Raw genomic sequence first — 22,383 nt, forward strand, 5'->3', positions numbered from 1 at the left:
GCTGGAATTTAACAAGTGGGAAAGAAGTAGCCAGGAATCTATTTTAAATCTTTTTTAGTAGCAAGAAACGACATAACCCAGTTGCAAACACATTAGGAATAAATTACACATTCTCCAAGGACTATATATCCAGAACTAAAAAAAATGGGTTTTTTGATACTAGGAAGCTCCAATTGAATTCTTATGTCACCAAGTGTGTTATTGTGAAAGTCATTAAGGCCAGAGATTTCAAAGAGAAAGAATTCACATGGAGTGTTTATATTTAACTCAGGCTGGCAATGATTTCAGTTCGGTTTTTCTAAATACAAACACATCAGAATCGAAGATGCTTACTACTCGTGAAACACCCACAACCTGACAGTCTTTTCTTACCTTGTCAGAAATCACTGAAAACATTCTCCATTCACAAACCCATTTTTGTTTCTAACAGACATGACACACCCAACAAACGGGAGTGACACGAGGCATCAGCAGTGGCATTAAATTTCATTTGTGATGCTCCTTGGACAAGGTGACAGTGCAGCCTGTCTCTCTGCTGTCTCTCACTTTTTATCATCCCATCATCCCTGGATAACATCCAGAAATCTATCCCTGCAGGAAATCTTTGTGCTTCTCTGCCCACTGTTTTCAACAGGGCTGAGGTATCACTACAGCACCAGGCTAAAGCTCTGCCTGGAAATGAGTAACACCCAGGCAGTTGTATAAAACTACAGGAAAGAGGCTGATTTAAAAATTCTGAAGAATATAACTCTGTGGAAAAGGAAAAATAAGAAATCAATTTCCTTTATTTAGCTACGAATTTTCCCAGAGGGTGCTCCACAACTTACACTTGTGCCCATCTCTGATGATTCAGCAGATGCCTCTGGGCAGATGCTCCAGCTCCACTTGAGCCAGCAGGCTGAAGATGTGACCCTTATTTTCTAATTGAATTGTGACAAGATACACAACTGACATTTATCCCAAACATCTTGGGAAGCAACCCAGGATTTCTGCAGCAATGCAGTGCATTCTGCAAGGATGATGCCAAGGGAACCACGGGCAGGAATAGCAGCCTCACTATAAGAATCTTAAGATAGCACATCCAATGCCTTTGGCTTTACTGTATCCTACACCGTTAAAAGCTTGGCTTCCAAAACCAAAACCACAATGGAGCATGTGCCAGACACTTCATAAAACACTTGGTGTTTCACATTGCTCAAAGGAAAACACGGGTAGCACTTAAGAAGCAAATAGTCATGGCAAAAAAAAGAAATCCAGAGCTAATAAATGAGGAATCCTGGCTATGAGCCCTATTAGATGATGCAATACTCACCTGCACTGTATAGTCAAACCCTGTTTCCTGCCACATGACCCACAGAACCAGTGCCTTGCCACCTTCCTGCACAGAGCCAGCCCCTCTGCTACATCATGATTCACACAGAGAAAAACAGGAACCACTGAACGTCTTCAATCAAAGGGGTTTGCAACACCAAACAACAGCTGGGATATTTGTTTCTCTATTTTGGAGTTCTTCAGCCTAATCTTTACCAGGAAAGGATTTTCTGAGCCTCATTTTAACCCCAGTTTACCTTAACTTACTGGAAGAAAGTTATATACAAGGAAAGCTGACAGGATTTCTGCCCACCTGCCCCTACACAGCATCTTTCAGGAGTGTTAGATTCAGTCAGAAGAACCATTGCTAAAACCAGAGTAGGCTCTGCAAAAACTCAGTTATCAGAGTGAAGTGTTGATATTGCCTTTAGAAGAAAAGACAATTCTAAAGTATAAGAACATAATTTACCATCTCATCCTGGAAGAAATGCAATCCACCTCACTGCAATTCTGATAAAATATGAACAGTCCTCTACTGGAAATAAGGTAAGTGGTCAGGGCACTTTACATAACTCAAGGCCTCCATCACCCAGGGAAGCATTGCTGTAGAATGAGAAACAAGGACTATAACCCACTCCAAGCAGCTATTTTAAGCCCTCTAACTTGCCAATAGAGAAGAGCTTATGGGAGAGTGAGCTATAAGCAAACCCAGTGCCCTCCACATAGCTCAGGTCAGAAGTAATTAAGAATCTTTTAAAGATGCCAGACAAACCCCAGCCAAACAGAGGTTACACAGCACAGGTTACAAGTGACTGCTGATATGCAGTGATGGTAGGGAAGAGCAGTGAACATGAGGTTGTATGTGCACAGCCATGTGTGGGGAAAGGCTAAATGAGGGGCAGTGTGTGTCTCTAGAATTAATTTAAGCTAAGCTTAAGATCCCAGGCCAGGTCAGGGTTTAACTGTACAGGAATCTTAGGATGAAAAGTAGTCCTGTCACCCTGGGGTAAAACCTCATAGGAAAAATAGTTCTCAGCAGCTTCCAGCCAAATCTAAGCCAAACCCAGTAACTGCACACTTGAAAGGCAGGTTTCAGAAAAGTATTTAGCTATGCACAGTGTGCACATAACATGCAGACAAAATGTATGTGCTACACAGAACTGAGAAGTGAAAAACATCAGTGAAAGTCAGGAAGGAGCTGCCTTTAAGGGCTTTTGGTTCATCTCCGAACTGAAGCTATAGGATTGGTTGGGATCAAGCACCTGGATTTGATCTGCAGCCCCAAATCTGAGCGTGTGCATTTCAGACACTCAGGACCTGGTCTGTCTGAAATGCATTCCCCAAATAAGCACGAGGGACACGAGAACTGCTGGGGTGGTTCTCTGGGGAGCCACCAGTCTCACCTCTGTCACGTGGCGTTTCAGGTGCAGGTAGACACACTGTCCTGTCTTCCTGTAATGCCTTTCGATGTGCTCCCTTCCAAATCCCAGAAACGTGTTCATGCACACATAGAGACCTCCTTCTGAGTCCTGCAAGGAATGACACAAACAGTTACAGCAGGGAAGGAACGGAGCAGGACAGCAAGGACCCAGCACACAGGGAAAAAAAAACAAAACAAAAAAAACCCACAAGAATTGCAGACCCTTTCTGTTATCAGGCATGCACTTAAAATATGGTTTTCATAGCATATTACAGTGCTTACACTATCAGTCCTCTAAGAAACTTCCCCATCATAACACATCATCCCACAGCCTACAGAAACTCTTTGAAACAAGTTACTTTGCAAGTGCAGATTAGTGAGCGTCCAAATTGGAAGTGTAGAAGTTAGTCTTGAAAAATTCCACTTGAGTGCCCAACCCACAGAGGTTCACAGGCATAGAAATGTGTAAAGCACAGAAATAAGCACGAGCATTTATTTGAAATAGCAGAATTTCTCGTGGGCATTTGATTGCAAGAATATCATTCCAAACCAGAAGCACAGAAGAGCTGATGGTCCAGGGACTCTGCCACAGTGTCCACAATTGATCACAATCTTGTCTGAGAAAAAAAGATCTCAAGTGACCTCACAGCCCTTAAAACTGGGTAACAAAAACTTGGCAAGTGTTTTGTGTGCATTCTTCAGTATCTATCAGGGAGCCTCTCCATTCATGCAACTACTGAGCTTCAAGACAAAGGCATTACAAAGGGAATATAGAGATACATACTCCTGGTGCTGACCACAAATGATGACATTTCAGTAACATAACTTGGCATCACGTTTTGCTCCCCCTAAAGCTGGCTGTTGGTGCTGACTGTTACCAGGGTCTTGTTCAATTTTAGCACTGCTCTAAGATCTCTCCTACATCAGACTGCCAGGTGGACTTTCAGTCCTCTGCTCATTGGTGTTGGATCAATATTTTCAAGCTCTCTAACATATACTGTTTTGAGTAGGTGGTGCTAACAAAGATTGAGCCTTTCAGAAGTTCTGTGACCTTCCTTCTGTTGTGAGCGTGTTTGTGATATGGATTGCACAGAACATCTTGTGGTAAATTCCCCAAAGAACAACATGAACTACACTCATTCATAGGCACCTCAGAAATAAATTATTATAAAAATATATATATGAAAGTAAGGATCATTATCTCCAGAAACAAGTCATATTAGACACATACATGCCGCCTGCTCTTCTATCCTTCATTCCAAATCCTTCTGTGTTACCCCTTTCTGTGAGAAAGTCATGGATGTGTCCTCTACAAGAGGATCCTGAAAGTACCCAGTCTAAATAAAAACACACAGTGTTGTCACTCTAGGGTCTCAAGAACTTTGTTTAAAGTTTTGTTTTCGTGGAGATCATTCTCTCTTTTTCTGGAGGGAATCCAAGAGACCACTGAGCCATTTCTCAGGCAGCCTATGACAACAATCTGACACTTTCAGTATAGGAGCTAAATGTAGAGTCTGAGTAAGTTGGTTGTGGTTACTAACAAAACAGTTGTTTCTCCAAGAGAACACAGGAAGAGTGTTCTCTCCCACAGCTTGGAAAGAAGTGGACAGACTGTTCAAAAGCCCAAAAGGTCAAAGTAAAACAGAAGCCTGTGTGAAAAAGACACCTTTGTAGATGGCTGAGCAAAGGATTAGGCCTCTGTTTGGTGCACAAAAAACATTTGACTGTGATATAAGACAAACTTTGTGCTGACAGACAAACTGAGCAGACAAACAGTTCTGGAAGGAATGATATTTTACATCATCTGTGGCATGTAAATCTCTACTATTGATACTCATTTTAGATATGTGTGAAGGCTTATGCTGGAGGAAGACAGTTTATCTGAGGAACTGGGAAAGGAAGAGCTGGGTTGGGGAGAGAAAGGACAAAGGACGTGGAAGTAGGAAATAAATTACAGGGCTTCCAGTAACTGGACTGTTGATTTGAAGTGAAATAGAAAATCCCTCCCCTGCTCTTCCTTTACAAAAGCACTGGATGGCACTGGATAATTACCTACAAACAAATTAATTCACAATTGCTTAACAAAGATTTCTAGTACCTCTGCTGTAGCTCCTAAATGGGCACATGGACAAGGCCAATCCAGTACAGCACTTAGAACATTTCCTGGGAAGAAAAAAGCTGTGTGGGCCAGTCAGCCACTAAACCAAACCCAAACCTCCACTCCAAGAGATGGATTGACTGCTCACACCCATGGATACATCACAGGTGGCCTCCAGAGCAGCACATATGAATTCCAAAGCAGTGTCTTGGACAAGCCACATGCACAGGCAGGATCAAGGCTTCACAGTGAGTGAGCAAACACAATGGCAAAGCTAATGCTGGGCTGGCAGTACTTCTAACCTGCAACCAGCAATAGAGAACTTCCACCCATCCATCAGCACTGTCTGGGGTCAGTTTATCCAGGTGCAGGCTGTGAGCCCCTGGCAGAGGTGCCTGAGATCCACCATGGCTGATGCCAGGCTGCAGCCCAGCACTGCAGCCCCAGCACTGCAGCCCAGCACTGCAGCCCCAGCACTGCAGCCCAGCACTGCAGCCCAGCACTGCAGCCCCAGCACTGCAGCCCAGCACTGCAGCCCCAGCACTGCAGCCCAGCACTGCAGCCCCAGCACTGCAGCCCCAGCACTGCAGCCCAGCACTGCAGCCCAGCACTGCAGCCCCAGCACTGTAGCCCAGCACTGCAGCCCAGCACTGCAGCCCAGCACTGCAGCCCCAGCACTGCAGCCCCAGCACTGCAGCCCCAGCAGTGCCACGTGCACTGCCTCCACAACACCTCAGCTGTGGGGATTTGCTCTGTGCAGAACCCTGGCTGTACAGCTCTGCTGGTCACAGAAACAGTGCTGTACTTCCAGAAAAGAAAAGCTGGGGAGAGGAGTAGAGAGGAAAATTTATGGTTCCACAGCGTTTCAGCAGAGCTCTAACAGTGTCCATTCATCTGCATCTCTGTATCTATCCTCTGACACTGTGGGTACCTCAGAATTCAGGTCTCTCTGCTACCCACAATATTCCAGTCCATCACCACTCTGGATAACAGGATGGTCAGTGGCACACAAAGAGGAAAAGGCTACTAAGATCCAAATTTAAATCAATCCCAAGGAAATGCACAGTGCACATACACACTGCTTGTTCTACCAAGCACCAGTTATTTCTCATGTGCCAACCACTGCAGGCACATCTTCTGCTGCTGTTACCATTCTCCAACTTCAGGAGACAGTGAGTTAACTGATGTGAACCAGTTGAGTGTCCTGGTGCACTTCCAGCCAGCAGAACACCTGCCCATGTTGCAGCTTTGGTAGTTCCCTGTCAAAAAACAGTCCCACACTGCTCTGACTTTCCAGCTGATCACCCACCACCAATCAATTTACTGCCTCAGTAACTGGGGGTCATTTTGCAGCTAAGCTGAAATCCTCATCTGGAGTATTCCCTTTGTCTTGGTGTGCTCAGTCCTCTTTTTCTTCTCTGCTGCTCTCATTCCATCAATAGAAACAATATCCAAGCCTACCCCTCACAGACACAAGCCTCAGTGAATTTCTGATTTTCCTCAAGGAATATTGACCAAAGGAACCAGACAGGATGTGCTTATTTCTAGAATGTTTTCTGCAACACAATCACCAATATCCATTACACACTCCAGGCTCTCAAGGATTTCAGTCTCAGCTGCACAACAAACAGCAGAGCATCAGCTCAGCTCAGACTTTGGGACTTGTCCCAACATAATCATTACAGAGTTCCCGAGCCTCAGAAATGAAGTCAGCAAGATTCACAAAGGAAGCTGTTGTCAGCAGCAAGGTTTCCAGCAGAGGAAAGCCAAACTTCCAGCTGCTCAAACAAACACAGTCCTGCACTCTACAGAGCCAGCCTGCCTGGTCCTGTCACCGTGTCAGGCCCATGAGCTGTGCCGGGGCTGTCCCCAATGCCCTTCGTGGGGAAGGTTTCAGAGCACATCCATGTGCAGCACCCACAGCTCACATTTAAACCCTTTTTATACTCCAGTTTGTATCCCTTTTCCAGCTGCTGTCTCTCCCCAGGATGTGTCACTCTCACAGCCAGTGGCAGGAGCTGAGGGAATGGCACGGAGCTGGGTCAGGGGAGGTTTAGGTTGGACATTAGGGAAAGGTTTCTCACCCAGAGGGTGGTTGAACACTGGAACAGGGAAATGGTCACAGCACCAAGCCTGACAGGGCTCAAGAAGCATTTGGACAATGCTCTCAGGGACATGGTAGGATTGTTGGGGTGTCCTATGCAGGGCCAGGAGTTGGACTCTGTGATCCTCATGGGTCTCTTCCAACTCAGCACATTCTGTGACTCTACAATTCTGTGATAAATTATCTGAGGTTTTTCAGACCAGGTTCACAGTAAAAGGTGTAATTTCCAAAGCTGAGTATTATCCTTCTAAAAAGTTAATAGTACAACAAAAGATTATTAATACAACCCTCATATCTTCTGCATTCTACTGAACACAAAGTCAGGCTCATCCATCCAAAGATGAAGAGAAGTCACGGACAAAACAGGAGAGAAGAAACATACAGCACAGTGTTGGAGATGTGGAAAAAGTCACCAGGAGGCATGACTGCCCCTCACATGTGAATAATGAGAGGCGCAGGGCTTTGTCAGCCAAGTTGCAGGGAAGTACTTGGCTCCCACAGCTGCTGGGCCAGTGTCTGGAGAAAGCAATACTCCACACTAGGCCAGGCTTGTGTTTTGTAGGCAGCCTGCCTTCTCTGCTCAATTCCTGTACAAAGGAATGGCTAAATGGAGCAGGAGCCCTCATCATAGAACCACAGTTTTTCTAGAAGATATAAAAAAAATCTTGAAAAAGTAATTAAAATGTAAATCATAAACAGCATATTTTCTCATCTTATGAGCCAAGCAAACTAAAAAGTGTCACTGGGTCTCTTAAGTGCAAAGAAATTTGCCTCCTATTCCTGCCAGCTTTCCAAGGAACAACCCTAGTATGTTCTGTTGGCAGCAAACCAAATCTAAGGACATGAATTTCTCATCTGTTTATATTTCTAACAATACCACCTTTCTGACAAGATCATTATGATACAGTTAATCCACATAGAAAAAATACACTAAATAGCCACTTCTAGCTCCCACTTCTGAAGTCTCTCAGCTAGCAACTCTCACTGTAGCACAAAGGTGACACTGTTCTCAGATCTTCATCCAAGGAAGACTTAAAGCTCATGGAAAAGGAACCTCAACCCGTTTTGAGAACAATCAGTGAGGCTGCCTATACCCACTGGAACATGCACGACTCAAACCCAGACAAGATGACACAACTGAGAGTGACCAACAGGGCTGCAAAAGCCACATCTCACTGCCACGTTAAGCTTTGCACGGCTGGAAGGAGAAGAGGGAGCTACCCACTCCTAGTATCTCCTTTTCTTTGGCACCTCCTGACAGGAAAAGCTCTGATTTTGACCATCCCACTCTGCTTGGTCCTTGCAAATTTGATGCAGCATCTCTCTCTACAATAATAACATTGCTCTGTACCCTAACACTCATAGGTCTGATGGTTTTCAGTGTATTCTAGAGATCACAACACATCCTTACAGAAAAAGGATTAATATACAATTGATACAGCTAAAGACACTTGGCTGTAGAGCTGCTGCATGATCAGGTATGACATGACACGCTGAAGTTAAACTGTAGCAAGGAGCATATTTTAAAATGGCAAAACAAGGAGATGTGAGGAAATACTGAGAAATATTCCTACAAGGGAAAAAAAACTCCTCCAGCAAAAAAAAATCTGGAATTTTCGCAAAACCAAGAGCATGTTTTTTAAAATTTTTGAACATTATAACAGGGACAACATCTTCTTTCAAAAAGAAGCAGGTGTCTCAAGAGGAAGAGGCTCACTTAGGTAATACATCGATAACCTAAGAAAATAATACATAAAATCAACCTACTACAAAACATAAACATCTCCCTTTAGCCAAGAAACAACCTGTCTGCATCCTTTCACTTCCCTTCTGAAAGAAAAACTGCAAAAACACAGCTTTGCTATTTTCAATTTGTAAATGACAGTGTTTTACCCTAGAAAGCACACATCACATACACCCTTTACAATCTCCATCCTACAAACAATATCCAAGGATCTGTTGGATTATATGGGAATTTAAGATAAAATCGGAAGCAAATCTTTCACTCAGCTAAGCAGATAAGTGGTATGGGCTGAAAAGCTGTGAGAAACAACAGAAACTGATAATAAATAAGAAATAATTGAAAATAAACTGCTTTTATTTTCACTGGTACTGCATAAGTTCAGCCAAGACTTTTGCCCAGTAAATGCCCATAACACAATTTAAATGAGAAGTTTTTACATTGGAGGGCAACATTTTCCTAAATCTGAAATCTCTTCCCAATAATGTTAAAGGATGAAAAATCTTTTAGGTGAAAAAAAAAAAATCACATATGCTGCTTCCCACTCCTTTAGCTACTTTTATCCATAGTTTCTGTTAAGTTTGGCTCAAATGTTTTACATTTTGTTCAAACATACTGTTTAGTTAAACACAGCTTTTGCTGTGTTCATTTGGGCTTGTTGTAGGGGGTGGTGATTGTTTTTTAATCTGCAGCAGTATTTCATATCCCTTCCTACTTGTTAACAGAAACTTTTTATAAACCATAATATCCAAGAAGCCTGAAAGTGTTACTGAAAACATCAACCATGCGTTCAGCCAAGCCGAAATCTGAAGGAAAGAATGTGGTATATTGATTTTCCCCCGCCAAAACCTTCTTAAGTATATAATGCAATTATCGCCTCTGCGGTGGAGTCCGATTTGGCAGTTCTAATCAGCCCAACTCCCAGGACAGTCAGGGCTGCTGGGTGACACTTGAGATCTGAAGAGTGTGGGTAAAAATAACCTCTGTTCAACAAGACATGACGAACACCAGACAGCTGAGTCACCTTTAAAACCAAGCCTGATTTTCTGTATTAAAAGGAATTATCAGAGAGAGAGGGAATTATCAAATGGAAGGGGATAAAGGATTCCAAAAATGTGTCTGAAATGTATCTTTCAATGAATATTCTGTAATGTAATGAGCTTCCTTCGATTGCTACAACTGACGTTAACATCAACATATAGTGCTCAATCACCTTTGGGAAACCTTAGTTCCCTGTGGAGAAGCAACTTTTAATAAAATTCTCAACCTCCTTTGAAAAGGTCTAATTTCTAAGCACCTGTTTCTTACGATGCACTGCCCATTTTAAAGGCTTCCAATATTAGCAGCAGAGTTAAAGATTAAGTCAGGCCCCAGATCTGCCATGGAACACAGGCAATCTGTGGATCTGGGGGATGTTTTGTGCGACACCACAGAAATAACACCACAGAAAGTTTACTGCACGTGAGCCATTCATCTAACAGCAAACGAACCAAGCTGGTGGGGAAATGCTGCAAGTTCATTGAAGTTCAGTGATGTAAGTGAAACCCTGCGGGAGAAAGTGTTTCAGGGGAACTTTCACGCTGATTTTCAGGACGAGCCTTTGCCTTGGAAGCCTTCTCTGAGGATTTTGAATAGAATGAGCACCGAGGCAGCGGGAAAGCAAAATAATTGACATCTGCTCGCCAAGATACACCAACGACAAGGCCATTCCCCTCCCTTTTATACTACCGCGGTGTGAAAGCAAAGCGGGGCAGACAGACCCCGACAACCAGAGCAAGCGGGGAAGTTTCCCCGAAACCACAAAATCCCCGTGTGCGAGCAAGCACTCGAGAGCGCCTTGAAGGAGGAAAATAAACAAACAAACGCAGGGAGGAGCGGCGCTGCCGCGGGCGAGCCGGCAGCGATGTGCGGGGAGCGCCGCGACCGCAGCCGCGACCCGGGCGTGCGGAGCCCCGGGAGGGCCGGGGGGCCGCGGGGGGAACGGAGCGGGGTGATCCTGGAGCCTGGGGGGGACGCAGCGGCCCGGGGAGGGGGCGAGGGGCTGCGGCGGGGAGGGGAAGGGGCCGCGGCGGGCGGGGGCGCGGAGGCAGCCGGGGGTGGTTCGCTGCACTCACGGGCGAGTCGTAGGAGAAGGCACATTCCGTCTTGTAGACCCGATCCCCTGACTTGGGCACCCGGATCGTGGGCATGTAGGGGACGAGCAGCTCGCCCAGGTCCCCGGCGGCCATCTGCGCATCGCCGCCGCGGAAGAGCGCGGCCCGCTGCATCCTCCTTCCCTCCCTTCCCTGCCCTCCCCGCCGCCCGCCCGCCCCGCCGAGCCGCTCTGCGCGGGCGATGGAGGCGGCGGGAGCCGGGCCCGGGGCAGGGCGGCGGCGGGAGCCGGGCCCCAGGGAGGGCAGGGGGAGGGAAGATGCTATTTTTAATCCAATGGCAGCGGCGGCCGCACCAGCTGCGGCGGCGGCACCCGGGGGTCCCGGCGGGGGCGGGCCAGGGGCAGGGCGGCGGGGCGGGATTCGCGCCGAGCCCCCGCGCCCCACCCCGAAACCTGCGCGCCCGCGGGGGGACGGAGACTTCGCACCCGGTGTCCCCGGCCAGCCCGGGGCAGGGTTCCCTCTGACCGGTAATACTCTTTTATACGCTCTCTTATTTATTTTTAAGCTTTTGAAGACTACATATATATACATATGTGTGTGTATGCATGTATTTACATATTTGTGTGTGTGTATGTGTACATATATGTGTATATATATGTATATGTGTATATATATGTGTGTGTGTATATATGTATATGTCTATGTGTATATATGTATATGTCTATGTATATATATATATGTTAATATGTGTGTATGTGTATATGTGTATATATGTATATGTGTATATATGTATATATGTATGTATGTTTGTATAAAATACACACAAGTCAGAAATCTCCTGTTTTCATTCTCATTGCCCAGTGCCACGGTGCAGTGTCTCCCATGGTCCCACCGGGGCAATGCTGACGGGTGGGATGTCCCCACGGCCAAGAGGAGCAGGTCAGTGTGGGGGATACTGGGCAGGAACACCCAGCCTGGGATGCCCGAGATGCCTGTGGCAGTGCCAGCAGCCAACCCCAAATTTTATGGCTTCACGGGCAGTACCTTTACTTTAAAATGCCCTTTTTTGGCCCTTGCTGTGTTTCTCTTTGCTCTTTGCTTTGAAAGAATGATGTCAGGGAAACGAGAAATAAGAGTGAACTTTGTAGGAAAAAAATATTGCTATTGTTTTCAAGCAGTATCTAATAACCACTACATACACCTGGCAGCAACAGCATTAAAGAAATTGCCAGTCTATTTAAAATGAAGATGCACAGAGCAGATGAATTGCCTTCCACGCATCACCCACAATCTAGCCAAGGATTCATTGAGCACTTCCAAGGTGATGTGACTTTTGCTAGAACCACCTTTTACCTCAGAAATAAAAGTTTCAAAAGGTGGTTCTAGGAAAATAAAAACAGAATTGAAAAATGTTTGTACCCAGCTATGAGCAGGCTGTGAGGGTGAGCAGAGCAGCACTGTCTGTTCTCAGCAATCTTTACTACTGAAAAATCAAGTGTTGGGAACAATGTGAAACACTGAGGGCAGAATGTAATGTCCATGGAGTGGTTTTAGAGTTACTGAAAAACAGACATTACATCAGACTTGTGAGCATCATTGGATGCTGGATAAAAAACACTAATACGGGGTCAGACAGATTTATTTTACCTGAGGAGACTTTGAGCTTTTTTAATGGCTTCTCTTATGAATAGCTCAGCATTTATAAACAATGAGAGCCTAAGACATATGAGCCATCTAACCTGAAAGATTGATTCTAACAAAAAGGACAAGCAAAGCACTGATAGAAAATCAATGTCTTTCTAATGTTTGGCAGTGCCAGGAAACAGCATATAAGGCAGTTTTTGCTCAAAATAGTTCATGCAGTGTTGCCTAATGTAAAAAAAAAAAATAACAGAGTTTTAAGTTTCAAATCACTAGCTGATGTGGGTTTAGTAAAGGGTTTGGGCTTATTTCCTTTTAAAAGTGAGGATTTTGAATATGGACAGACAATTTAGAGTCACAAACTGTGTAAGAGGCACTTTCCTTCAGTCTTGAGAAATTTAAGAGTACCATGGCCTGTAGAACCTGAGGAAACACATCCCTCTAGTGGCAAAATCCTGCCAGGTGATGAGAGAACTCTTCCTGTTCCCTAAAGAGTTGCCAAAAGTGGTGTAGAAAAGCAGTTGTACAGTCCTGAAAATGCATAGCAGGTATGTGTAAAGGTAGTTTCCTTTCTTAGTTCATCTCCCACCAATTACCTGACCCAAAGCACTGAGAAAGAAAAAACCCTTAGCTTCTTGTATCTTTCACTTAAAACTATAAATACTAAAAATGAAAACTAGTATTACCAGCTTGTTTCATGCACATATGTTCTGAAGGAAAGCAGTGATTGTTGGCAATTGACATAAAGCATTTTCACTGATTAACAGCTTTAATAGCTGTATGAGCTTAACTGCCACACAGCGTCTTTCAAGATACTGGAATCAACACAAACACTGTTTATTCATTTCCATCAGCAAACAGCAGGATGTCTGTTCCATAGCACAATCACAATTTGTCAGTATGCATTTAAGACCTTGCACACTGCCCAAAAATTATTTAATTGTCAGGTGTGGATTTCATAGAATTATCAACAAGATTTTTGTCAGGCGTTTCGTAATGGTACCAAGGTCCATCTCCCCGGTGTCTCATCAGTCTGCGTGCCTCCAGCTCCAGCAACCTGAAAAAAAGGCAACATGAAGTTTGTTGATGTTGAGCATTACTGACAAAACAATGACTTTAGCATCAGTGGTTTATAAATACTACTGAAACATAGTTAGGACCAAAATATGAAGGGTTCAACTAAAACATGAGCTATTACATCTTTCTATTTTGGTTTTTTTTTGGCTTTTTTTTTTTTCAGCAAGTCATTCCACAAAGGAGTAATAAAAATACTGGAAGTTTTGTCACAGGTTCTTCTCTAAGCTGTGAGCATTAGCAGGGGCAAAAAGAGCTCCATTTGCTGACTCAGGAAGACAGAGCTACACCTTTAAAAATACAAAATGTTTTGAAGACCCCTTGCCCTTGGATTGTTCTGGTAACCTGAATCCTGAGAGAGCAGTGACAACAGATACTGTGACTCCCACTCTGGCAGCACTCAGGGGACACATGAAAGCACTTTATGTCAGCATCCAGCTCAGTATGTCATGCAAAATCAGAGTCAGCTACAGTACAGATCAGGATTTTAACCCCCTCAAGTATAACACACACCTCAGTTCAGATTTCCTCACTTCCACATCCAGCAGGGCCATGTCCTTCTCATAGTTCTTCTCAGGGGGGTCAAGCATGTAACGAGCTATCCAGCGGGTTATGGGGTGCTGGAAAACACAACAGCAGAGATTATTTGTGCAATTTCCAAGTAGAAATGTCATCAAAACCCAATAACTTTGTATAACCACAGTCCTGAAAAGATGTCATGGACATCATGAGTGCTGCCATTCAAATCATAACAGTAAAGTTACAAACATGCACAACTGCTTGTGAGATCAGAACCCTAAAAAGTCCTATTTCTTTTGCAATTCTTAATGCCAAGATAACCTGCAGATGACTGTTCTATAGCAAAACTAAAATTTAAAGGAAGATATAATTTATTTTCTTTCTGTTGAAATTCCTTAAACTGCCACAGTAATCACAGAAGTGGACTCCAAACCTTACTGTAATCAGCAACATTTCAAAATTTTGCTTCACACAGAGGGCATTTCACTAGGAACAAAAGTCTAAATGAGTTGAAACAGTCACAATTATATTGCTGAATTCAATTACTTTCTATCAGAAACAAAACAGTGCTTGCAGCAAGAAGCCAGGGACTAATTTTAAGAAAATACAATTAAATTGAAACCATACAACCTTGAGTTTGTCACTATAAAAATCTTTAATTCTAGATCCAAAAGTGTATGTGATATTGGACTTTAAAACAATACTGGCAAACAACACAAAAGAAAGAAATGTCACTTTAAACTCCAGTTTCTTAAGACATTGTAAAAAAATTAAAGACAAAACCTGCATGCTATGAATGCAGAGGACTTTTCTTACTATTTAGGAATATTATAGAAAAATTCTTGGAATACAGCTTCAGCAGTTTAGTGCATACAGAGCATTTGCATCTGCTTGTGTCAATAAACAGATTTCTACAGCCTTTTACTATTCCATAAAGCCACAAAAAAGTTTACTAAAATCAAAACTGCACTATTTGAGTTTTACTACACTGACAGACATCACCATACTCCACACATTTTACTCCCAAAAGTATCATTGAGAGAAAGGCTGTCCATAACATGCCCACCCTTTTACATGTTGCACTCACTTTGTAGTATTCCCAGTGCTCTGGAACATAACCTTCAGGAATCTCTGCAAGTTCAGCTTCACCTGACAATAAAGGAGGGGAGGAATATTTAACTCTGTGATTATTTTCCAAAGCTACCTTATACTCTGCCTTTCAGATATGGAAAAGATCATTATCCCACACAGAGAATACTAAATCCCTCAGTGTGAGCTCTGTTCAGACAAACTGAACTTGCAATTTTTGCAGACACACTGCAAGTATCTACTCACAGATTTTAAGTTACACACCAAAAGGGTAAAATTAGCAGCTATACGGAAGAAACAACTTGGATCAAGTCCACAGAAATGCCCTTTAAAGTACAGGAGCTGAAAGCATGGCCTTTTCCTGATTTCTCTGTTGAATTAATTACATATCATTACAGCAGTTGATGTAACACATGTATTGCCAAGCAGAAGTTTGGCGTCTTTGCTAGATAAAAAGCCAGAGTTGCAGTCTTGTTAAAGCAAATTACTGAACTTCACTGATGTTTGAAAGACTGCCAAAAGAGGGATTTTTTTTTTTTAATGTGAGAAACCTTTTTTAAAAAAGCAACAACTAAACCAAATATACATCTTCTATGTCCTTATACAATATTACTATATTTGTTAGGCCTATTCCATGTCTTCCAAAGAGAGAGCCCTAAAAGAGTCCTTTTTCTCTATCCAGCATGCTGAATTCCCATTTAATAACTCTGACTGTGCTTTGCTTTGCACTCACCAATAATGACGTTGATGTATGTTAAGAGCACGGCCACTGGTATTCCCGTCAGGAATATATAAAATCTCTGTAGAGGGCATAAAAACAGTCAGTATGGGCAACTCAGAACCCTGACAAAATTCATGTGATGTCTGAAAATACCTGAAAATAGTGGAACAGCCAATAAGTCTTAGATTTGCATTCCTAGGTTGGAAAGGGATGTTGTATGTAAATACTGCTGTTTGCAATGAGGTGATTAATGAACCAGAACACACAAAAGTGATGCTGTGTCAGCCCATGAGCCCGTTCAGGTCAGTCTGTGCAGCAGCAAACAGCAACACGTCCCTGAAATCTGCCTCAGCATCTTGGCATGACAGGCTCCAGCACTGAGCTGCAACGAGGCACTGCCAAAAAAGCAATAATCCAACACCAATGCAACCACTGTGGGCTCTGTAGGTGTGGAAGGCAGATATAGAGTCCTGATCACATCAAGGGAGTTGTATCAAATTGACTGTTGCTGCTTATAATAGGATTTATCCAAAACCTGACTTTGGAGGGGTCAAATTCAGGTCAGGCTTCCTAAATCTCACCTCTGTTGTTAGTGGTGGAGGTAAGTGAAGGCAAACCCTGCAGAAGAGTAACTGATATGTTTCAAAAAGGAGGATGGAGTAGAAAGCATTTGTGGGTCACTGCTTATATGAACACAGATATGTAATTTAAGAATGCTACTACAGCAGTAATTTAAGTACCTATCACAACCTTTGCTATATAGCCAGTCTTTGAACTTCATCTGGCCCTGATTTTACAGCATATGACCAAAAAATGCACGAAGAGGACCTGAAATCCCTGTTTAGGTAAATAGTGCCAACCACATTTTAGATGCTATCGCATAAACAACAGAGGAAAATGTATTTTAGACACTCTTACACCATTTGCAACTGATGCATTACACTGAATGCAATACATTTGATTTTTAACTCACCAACAACCTCAGAAATCGTGCATCATAAAAACTTGTTGCCTTGATGATAAACATTCTCTTCCCATGGTCACCACTGTGTCGTACAGGAACTGAAAATTGAACCAGAGAATTATGGTTTTGTACCCCATTGGTGCTTATGTCAGGACAAGGTCAAAAATACGGGGGGAAAGAAAAAAAGAGTGTGCAACAGCGGCTGAGTTTTCTGCAGTTCGCCTGAAGTAAATTCATAGTTTGTTAGCATTAGCCTATTTTTCTTCTAACTATAGACTACTGTGTCTACCTGTAAGCACCAACACGTGAATCAGTGAATGTCACCATACAGGGCCAAATAAATGGACAATCAGAACGCCAGCAGGGTCGGCCTCCCGCCCCTTTCCATCCACTTTTTACCCAAACCCGGTAGTTTTCCGTAGAAACGGGGCCACAACACTGCACCTGCTCAGCCCTGGCCCTCCGCGGCCTCCGGGAGGGCACCTCTGCCCCGCTCCGCAAGGTCACCTCGCCCCCGCCGCCCTCGGCCCGCCGCTCCCCCGCCGGGGCCGTACCGAGGATGCCGGGGAGGCGGGGGGCGATCCCGGTGGTCCCGGTGGTCCCGGTGATCCCGGCGGTCCCGGCACTGCCCGCCCGCCGCGCCGCCCAGGCCGCGGCCGCCCGCAGCACCCGGCTCATGGCCGCCATGGCTGGGACTGGCACGGGGCGGGGCGGGCAGCGCCGCTTCCCACCGCGGGGTGAAGCCGCCGATCGCCATCTTGGGAAAGGGCAAAGCCTTCCCCGTGCCCCCGGCGCGGCGGGAGGGCATGGAGGTGAAGCCGCGCGGGGGCCATATTGGAAAAGGGCAGAGCTTTTCCTATGGTCTATGTACAGTGGGAGAGCGCGGGGTGAGGCCGGGCCGGCGCCATCTTTGGAAAGGGCAGCTGCTCCCGCCCCGTGCCCCCGGCGCTGTGGGAGGGCGTGAGGCGATGGCGGCGGCCGCGGCCATGGCCGCGCTGGGCCGGAGCCTGACGGCCGCACTCCGACTGCCCCGGGCTCGGCCGGGCCCTCCCGGGTACGCACTGCGCCGAGGGAACTCGGGCTCAGGCACGGAGGGGCGGGCGCGGTTCCCGGGAGGAAGGAGAGCCTTTGGCGGGAGGGGGGTGTCCGTGTGTCCCGGTGTCCGTGTGTCCCGGCACCGCCAGCCTGAGGGCTGCAGGGTGGTGTGGGGCTGCAGGCAGCGTGTAAGGGTGGCACGAAGCTGTTCCCTGTGCCTGTAAGAACCCTGCAGTCATTGTGCTGGTGCTTCCAGCACGGGTGGGTTTTGCGCCTTCCCGTGTGTCCACAGCTTTTGCCATTAGGGCCCCGGGGGAGGCCGTGGATTCTCCCTGTCTGAGGACACCCCAAACCCACCTGGATGTGTTCTGTCACCTTCTCCAGGTGACCCTGCTTTGGCACGGGGCTGGGACTGGATGATCTCCAGAGGGCCCTTCCAATGCTAAAAGTCCTGTGATTCCATGATGTACTCTTGTACAGCATAGCTCAAATTTATTCCTTAATTTTTAAATTGCTATTTATCTCTAAGTGGAGAAAATTGATAAATAGATGAGATGAGGGGGAGGAGAAAACAGACAGAAGATGACATTTTTGTGACTAACCAAAAAATCCTGCTTTTTCCCTGCAGGCTGTGGTCTGTCTGTAGGACCTGTGCCTTTGTGAATGAAACAAACATTCTCTTTTAGCAGAATATTTTTTTTTATCATACACAGTTTTCTTTTTAACTTTTATGCAGGGTGGCACTGAATCTGTACCACAAGAACCTACCAAAAATTGAAACCCTTTATCAGGTGAAGTTCCTGCACACAACTGTTTCTCGGAGAGGTCTGGAGGAGTTTTTTGATGATCCAGGAAACTGGGGGGAAAAAAGTGTAAAGTCTGGTGAGTTACATTTAGTATTTCTGACAGTGATCTTTGAGCCGAAATCTGACCTGGTATTTTTCCGTCATAGGGAGCATTCATAGCCACATAAAACTTATTTTTCTGTGTATACATACATCCACTTATGCATCTTTATGTCTGTTCATTTGTGCTATCTGCATTCAGTGTTTATGAAAGCAAATAGCAATTTGCTATGCAAAATTTACAGCAAAATGTTCTGCTGTAAATCCTCTGCCTCGCTCTGAAGTGAGTGTATCACAGAAGAGATGTGCTTTGGTGAAATAGAAATACTATGAAGAAAACTAGTTCAGTGTAAAGATTCTGCTGACAGCTTTCTGTATTCCCAGCCTTTTGCAAACACAAATAAACACTACGTGTAATTGCTTTTCTGTATTGTGTTTTAAAAACAAAGCTGAATATGCTCAAGGGTGGCTGTCTAAGCAGTAGTATTTTAAAAGTGATCTTAATCCTGTTGTGTCAGCTGGGCCTAATAGAAGCACTTTTTTTTCCAGAATAAGAGAACTTTGTTCCATTAAATTAGTGGTGGTTTTTTATCTTTGACAGGGGACTCATGGAATATAAAGCAGCTAAGGGGCAAGAGTAGTGAAGACTTGCACAAACTTTGGTAAGTAAGTTTTAGTGAAGAAGCTTCTCTTCTTTCAGAGCAGCTCTGCACTTTTTAATAAAATGTGGCTGGTGAATTTATGTCCAGTAACTTTAGTCTGCCACAGACTGCAGGCTCCAGCCACATCTGGGCTTGGAAGAGCCCCAGTCCTGGCCCTGCTCTCACAGAAGCTGCACTGCAGGTGGCTGTGGGACAGTTGTGTCTGATTCAGAGGGCTCAGGTTTGGTACAAACCCTGTGGGGGTTGTTTGAGCTGGACAGACTTGGTTGTCAGTGCCTTCTGGTGGGGTCCATCAGGGTATTCTGATTTTGTCTGAAGCTGAAGGTTGCATTGCCACTTCAGGCTGAACTCAGTCATTGCCATGAACAGCTTTTTCCTTGCTTTGTCTTGTCCTTTTCCTGTGTACATGTAAGAAGAATCTGGCTCTGTTCAGTAGTGGAAGACAACTTAAACTCTTCCCTCCTACGCCCTCTTTATTCCAGACTAAGTAAACCTGTCTCCCTCATTCTCCTCTTTTGTTTCTATAAGTGAAGCCAGCAGGATCTGGGATTACAAGTAATAAGTGAATAACTGCTTAGCTATCCCAAAGTTATTTTTGAATTACTGTGCTTTCTGCTCTAGGTATGTCCTGCTGAAAGAAAAGAACATGCTCTTAACTTTAGAGCAAGAATCCAAACGACAGCGCAAGCCTATGCCAAGTCCAGAACGATTAGAAAAGGTAATTTGTTCATACTACATAGTAACTATAATTCTTAGTAAAATTGCTGAAAGATTAAGAGTTTGTAAACTTGTTAAAGAACTTTTTTTAACTGTTTTACATTATTTCCTTGATTTTAGTGTATGCACTAACTGCTCAAGTCCTAATTTGGTCAAGGCAGCTTTCTCATTGTGCAGTGGGCATTACTGTGACTGTGACCAGACTCCAGTGAAAACTAAAATAACCAACAGCCAGTACAAACCACAAGCAAATCTTCTGTTTGCTTCTCCTCCTTCCTTCTGACCTCTGCCTCAGAGCTTCCCATACTTGTGCATCAGCATTGGATCTGGCTTTATGCACTACCCAGCTGGTCTTTAATCAAGTATTATTAAATAACTGGCAGTTATTTCATATCTGTCCTGCTCTCAAATTAGGTTTTTGAAGTACCCATTCCTTACTGTTCTAGTACACAGGGCCTGCTGAGAGAGAACTCATGATCGAACTCCAGCACATTTTACCTTTGTGTTTCCTTTAAATTTTGTCTTAAGTCTTGGAGATGTTTTAAATTTTCAGCACTGTTTTTTATTGGTGCATCCTGAAACGTTTTTATGATTTCCAGGTAGAAACATCTATGAAAAATATAGACTTGGTTGTCAGAGAAAGAGAAATTGCTTTGAGGCTTTTACAAACGGGCCATGAAAAGCCAGTCCCTGGCGAGTGGAGACAGGACTTCCTGGGACGCACCTTCTGGTATGGAAATCCTTCTCTTTTAATGGGTGAATTTTTCTTGTGATGTGTCTCTCTCCCAGAAAATCCTGATCTGTTCAAGGAAGGATGCATAGACTGTACAGCACACCAGAGGTACAGTTACAAACCAAGCCAGCAAGAGCTGGAAAGAAATACCCACACACAAATTGTGTGCTCTCCCAGACTATTTTATTACTGTACTTGAAATCAAGAGAAATTGGTCAAATCCTAGAACTAAGGCAATGTGTACATTCTGTAAGCATTTTTATCTCTCTCCAACAGGTACAGTTACAAGGAATGGCCAATACCATGGCACTTGAACAAAAAACACAAAAAGAAGAGATTCTACTACTTACCTCACGTGAATCACTTCATCAGGTAAAAAGATTATTTTGACATTGAAAGTTATCTTCTGATCTGTTGGTATCCTTATTCCACTTCAAAAGGAAAACATAGCTGCAGTATTTTGTTTTTCAGCTACTAGACTGAAAATGAGGCTTTTAAAAATTACAGCTTGCTCTGTTTCTTTTTTTTCTGTTCCCACCCTAGTTACTAAGGTACAGGTTATGCAGTGGCACTGTAAAAGCAACTTCAAATGCAGACTATCAAAAGTCCTCCTAGAGGCTGAAATTCTGTAGAATTCAGAAGCAGAGTAAAAATATTACTTTGCAGGCTTTTTTACATATCAAAAGCAAATGAATACTGAAGTTGTTAATCACTGAGGGCCTCTATCTGATTGGAGGGAGCTCATTCCAGTGGTCACAACTGCCTGGAAATGAACCACACCAACTTCTCTGTTTCAGACTCAGAATTGAAAAAGCCTTACGGAAAAGGGCAAGGCAGCAAAGCCTGGAGAGGACGAGGCAGAAGGTCTTGGAAAGGAAGTTCCCTGACATTGCTGTGAAATCCCAGAGCCAGTAACGTGCTGGAAGAGCACTGCAAGCAGTTGGTCAAGTGTCTGTGGAACATGAATCATGTTCTGGAACCACAAACAACTCCACGGAGCATTCCAGAGAGCCTCCATGTCTTTTTGTTTTAATACCACATTGGACTTTAATTAAACTTGTGATCTGGAATTAAAAAGCAGCTTTGGTGCCTAACTCAAATCACAGAATTCCTCACGTTTCCAGGAACAAATGTTGTGCTAGCCAGCTGTTACAAGAGTGAGACATACATTAGGAACAGTGAAGAGCAGCCATGGAGTGCCAGCTGACAGTAACAAGTGCAGGGGTAATATTTACCTGGTTTAGTTTAACAAATGTGCATTAAAATCAGATAGAAGCATGAGAGCATCTGAAGCTCACAGAGCCTTTCCCTGATCACAGTTTTCCTGCTGTTTTTCTGGTCTATTTTCCTGAATATTTTCCCTGAGTTACAGGTAAGCTACGCTGGGTGTATTTGCTTTCTGCATCAATGGTAAGTGGGCTCTTTGGTCTGCTAGGAGGAATTTTTCCACTGCTTTAAGTCTGGCTTCTTAAATACTCAGCATGGCAACTTCTAATCCATTTGTTCTACCTTGTTTTCTATGACAAATACAAGCACTTGTACAAGTTTTTTTTGCAGAGTGCAAAATGTTGGAAAGAAGGCTGCAATAGTCTTCCACGAAATTGAAGTTGGTTCTG

At 44.1% G+C, this 22,383-nt stretch overlaps 3 protein-coding genes across 4 annotated transcripts in view; 1 reads left to right on the forward strand and 2 right to left on the reverse strand.

Annotated features, from left to right (window-relative positions):
- The window catches only part of USP13 (ubiquitin specific peptidase 13), a 45,088-nt gene extending 33,966 nt beyond the window's left edge, over positions 1 to 11,122 (reverse strand). The window contains exons 1-2 of one of the 2 annotated variants that reach the window (XM_063408178.1): positions 10,789 to 11,122; positions 2,715 to 2,840 (exon numbers count right to left, since the gene is read on the reverse strand). In XM_063408178.1, the coding sequence (XP_063264248.1) occupies positions 2,715 to 2,840; positions 10,789 to 10,941 (279 nt within the window). In that variant the 5' untranslated portion in view covers positions 10,942 to 11,122. The remainder of the gene's footprint in view (positions 1 to 2,714; positions 2,841 to 10,788) is intronic. The other variant, XM_063408177.1, reaches the window with a different exon arrangement.
- A 2,107-nt stretch (positions 11,123 to 13,229) lies between these two features.
- NDUFB5 (NADH:ubiquinone oxidoreductase subunit B5) lies at positions 13,230 to 17,488 on the reverse strand. The gene is made up of 6 exons (XM_063408084.1): positions 17,330 to 17,488; positions 16,785 to 16,873; positions 15,824 to 15,890; positions 15,089 to 15,150; positions 13,996 to 14,102; positions 13,230 to 13,465 (listed from the first exon to the last, which is right to left on the reverse strand). The coding sequence occupies exons 1-6, from the start codon at positions 17,460 to 17,462 to the stop codon at positions 13,345 to 13,347; spliced, it is 579 nt and encodes a 192-aa protein (XP_063264154.1). The 5' UTR covers positions 17,463 to 17,488; the 3' UTR covers positions 13,230 to 13,344.
- Positions 17,489 to 17,677: 189 nt separating this feature from the next.
- Positions 17,678 to 21,867, forward strand: MRPL47 (mitochondrial ribosomal protein L47). The gene is made up of 7 exons (XM_063408083.1): positions 17,678 to 17,829; positions 18,547 to 18,692; positions 19,257 to 19,317; positions 19,939 to 20,035; positions 20,634 to 20,764; positions 21,044 to 21,139; positions 21,565 to 21,867. The coding sequence occupies exons 1-7, from the start codon at positions 17,744 to 17,746 to the stop codon at positions 21,680 to 21,682; spliced, it is 735 nt and encodes a 244-aa protein (XP_063264153.1). The 5' UTR covers positions 17,678 to 17,743; the 3' UTR covers positions 21,683 to 21,867.
- The last annotated feature ends 516 nt before the right edge of the window (positions 21,868 to 22,383 follow it).

The sequence above is a fragment of the Prinia subflava genome, chromosome 11 (assembly GCF_021018805.1).
Source record: "Prinia subflava isolate CZ2003 ecotype Zambia chromosome 11, Cam_Psub_1.2, whole genome shotgun sequence".
Taxonomy (NCBI): Eukaryota; Metazoa; Chordata; class Aves; order Passeriformes; family Cisticolidae; genus Prinia; species Prinia subflava.

What these genes read in the sequence shown, in the direction of transcription:
- NDUFB5 (XM_063408084.1), bottom strand. Translation starts at nt 17,462, where the DNA reads ATGGCGGCCATGAGCCGGGTGCTGCGGGCGGCCGCGGCCTGGGCGGCG. An exon ending in CCGCCTCCCCGGCATCCTCG is followed by an intron (nt 16,874 to 17,329) that starts GTACGGCCCCGG and finishes TTCAATTTTCAG; the next exon opens with TTCCTGTACGACACAGTGGT. An exon ending in AGCACTGGGAATACTACAAA is followed by an intron (nt 14,103 to 15,088) that starts GTGAGTGCAACA and finishes TGTGTTTTCCAG; the next exon opens with CACCCCATAACCCGCTGGAT.
- MRPL47 (XM_063408083.1), top strand. Translation starts at nt 17,744, where the DNA reads ATGGCGGCGGCCGCGGCCATGGCCGCGCTGGGCCGGAGCCTGACGGCC. An exon ending in GGAAAAAAGTGTAAAGTCTG is followed by an intron (nt 18,693 to 19,256) that starts GTGAGTTACATT and finishes TATCTTTGACAG; the next exon opens with GGGACTCATGGAATATAAAG. An exon ending in GAAGACTTGCACAAACTTTG is followed by an intron (nt 19,318 to 19,938) that starts GTAAGTAAGTTT and finishes TTTCTGCTCTAG; the next exon opens with GTATGTCCTGCTGAAAGAAA.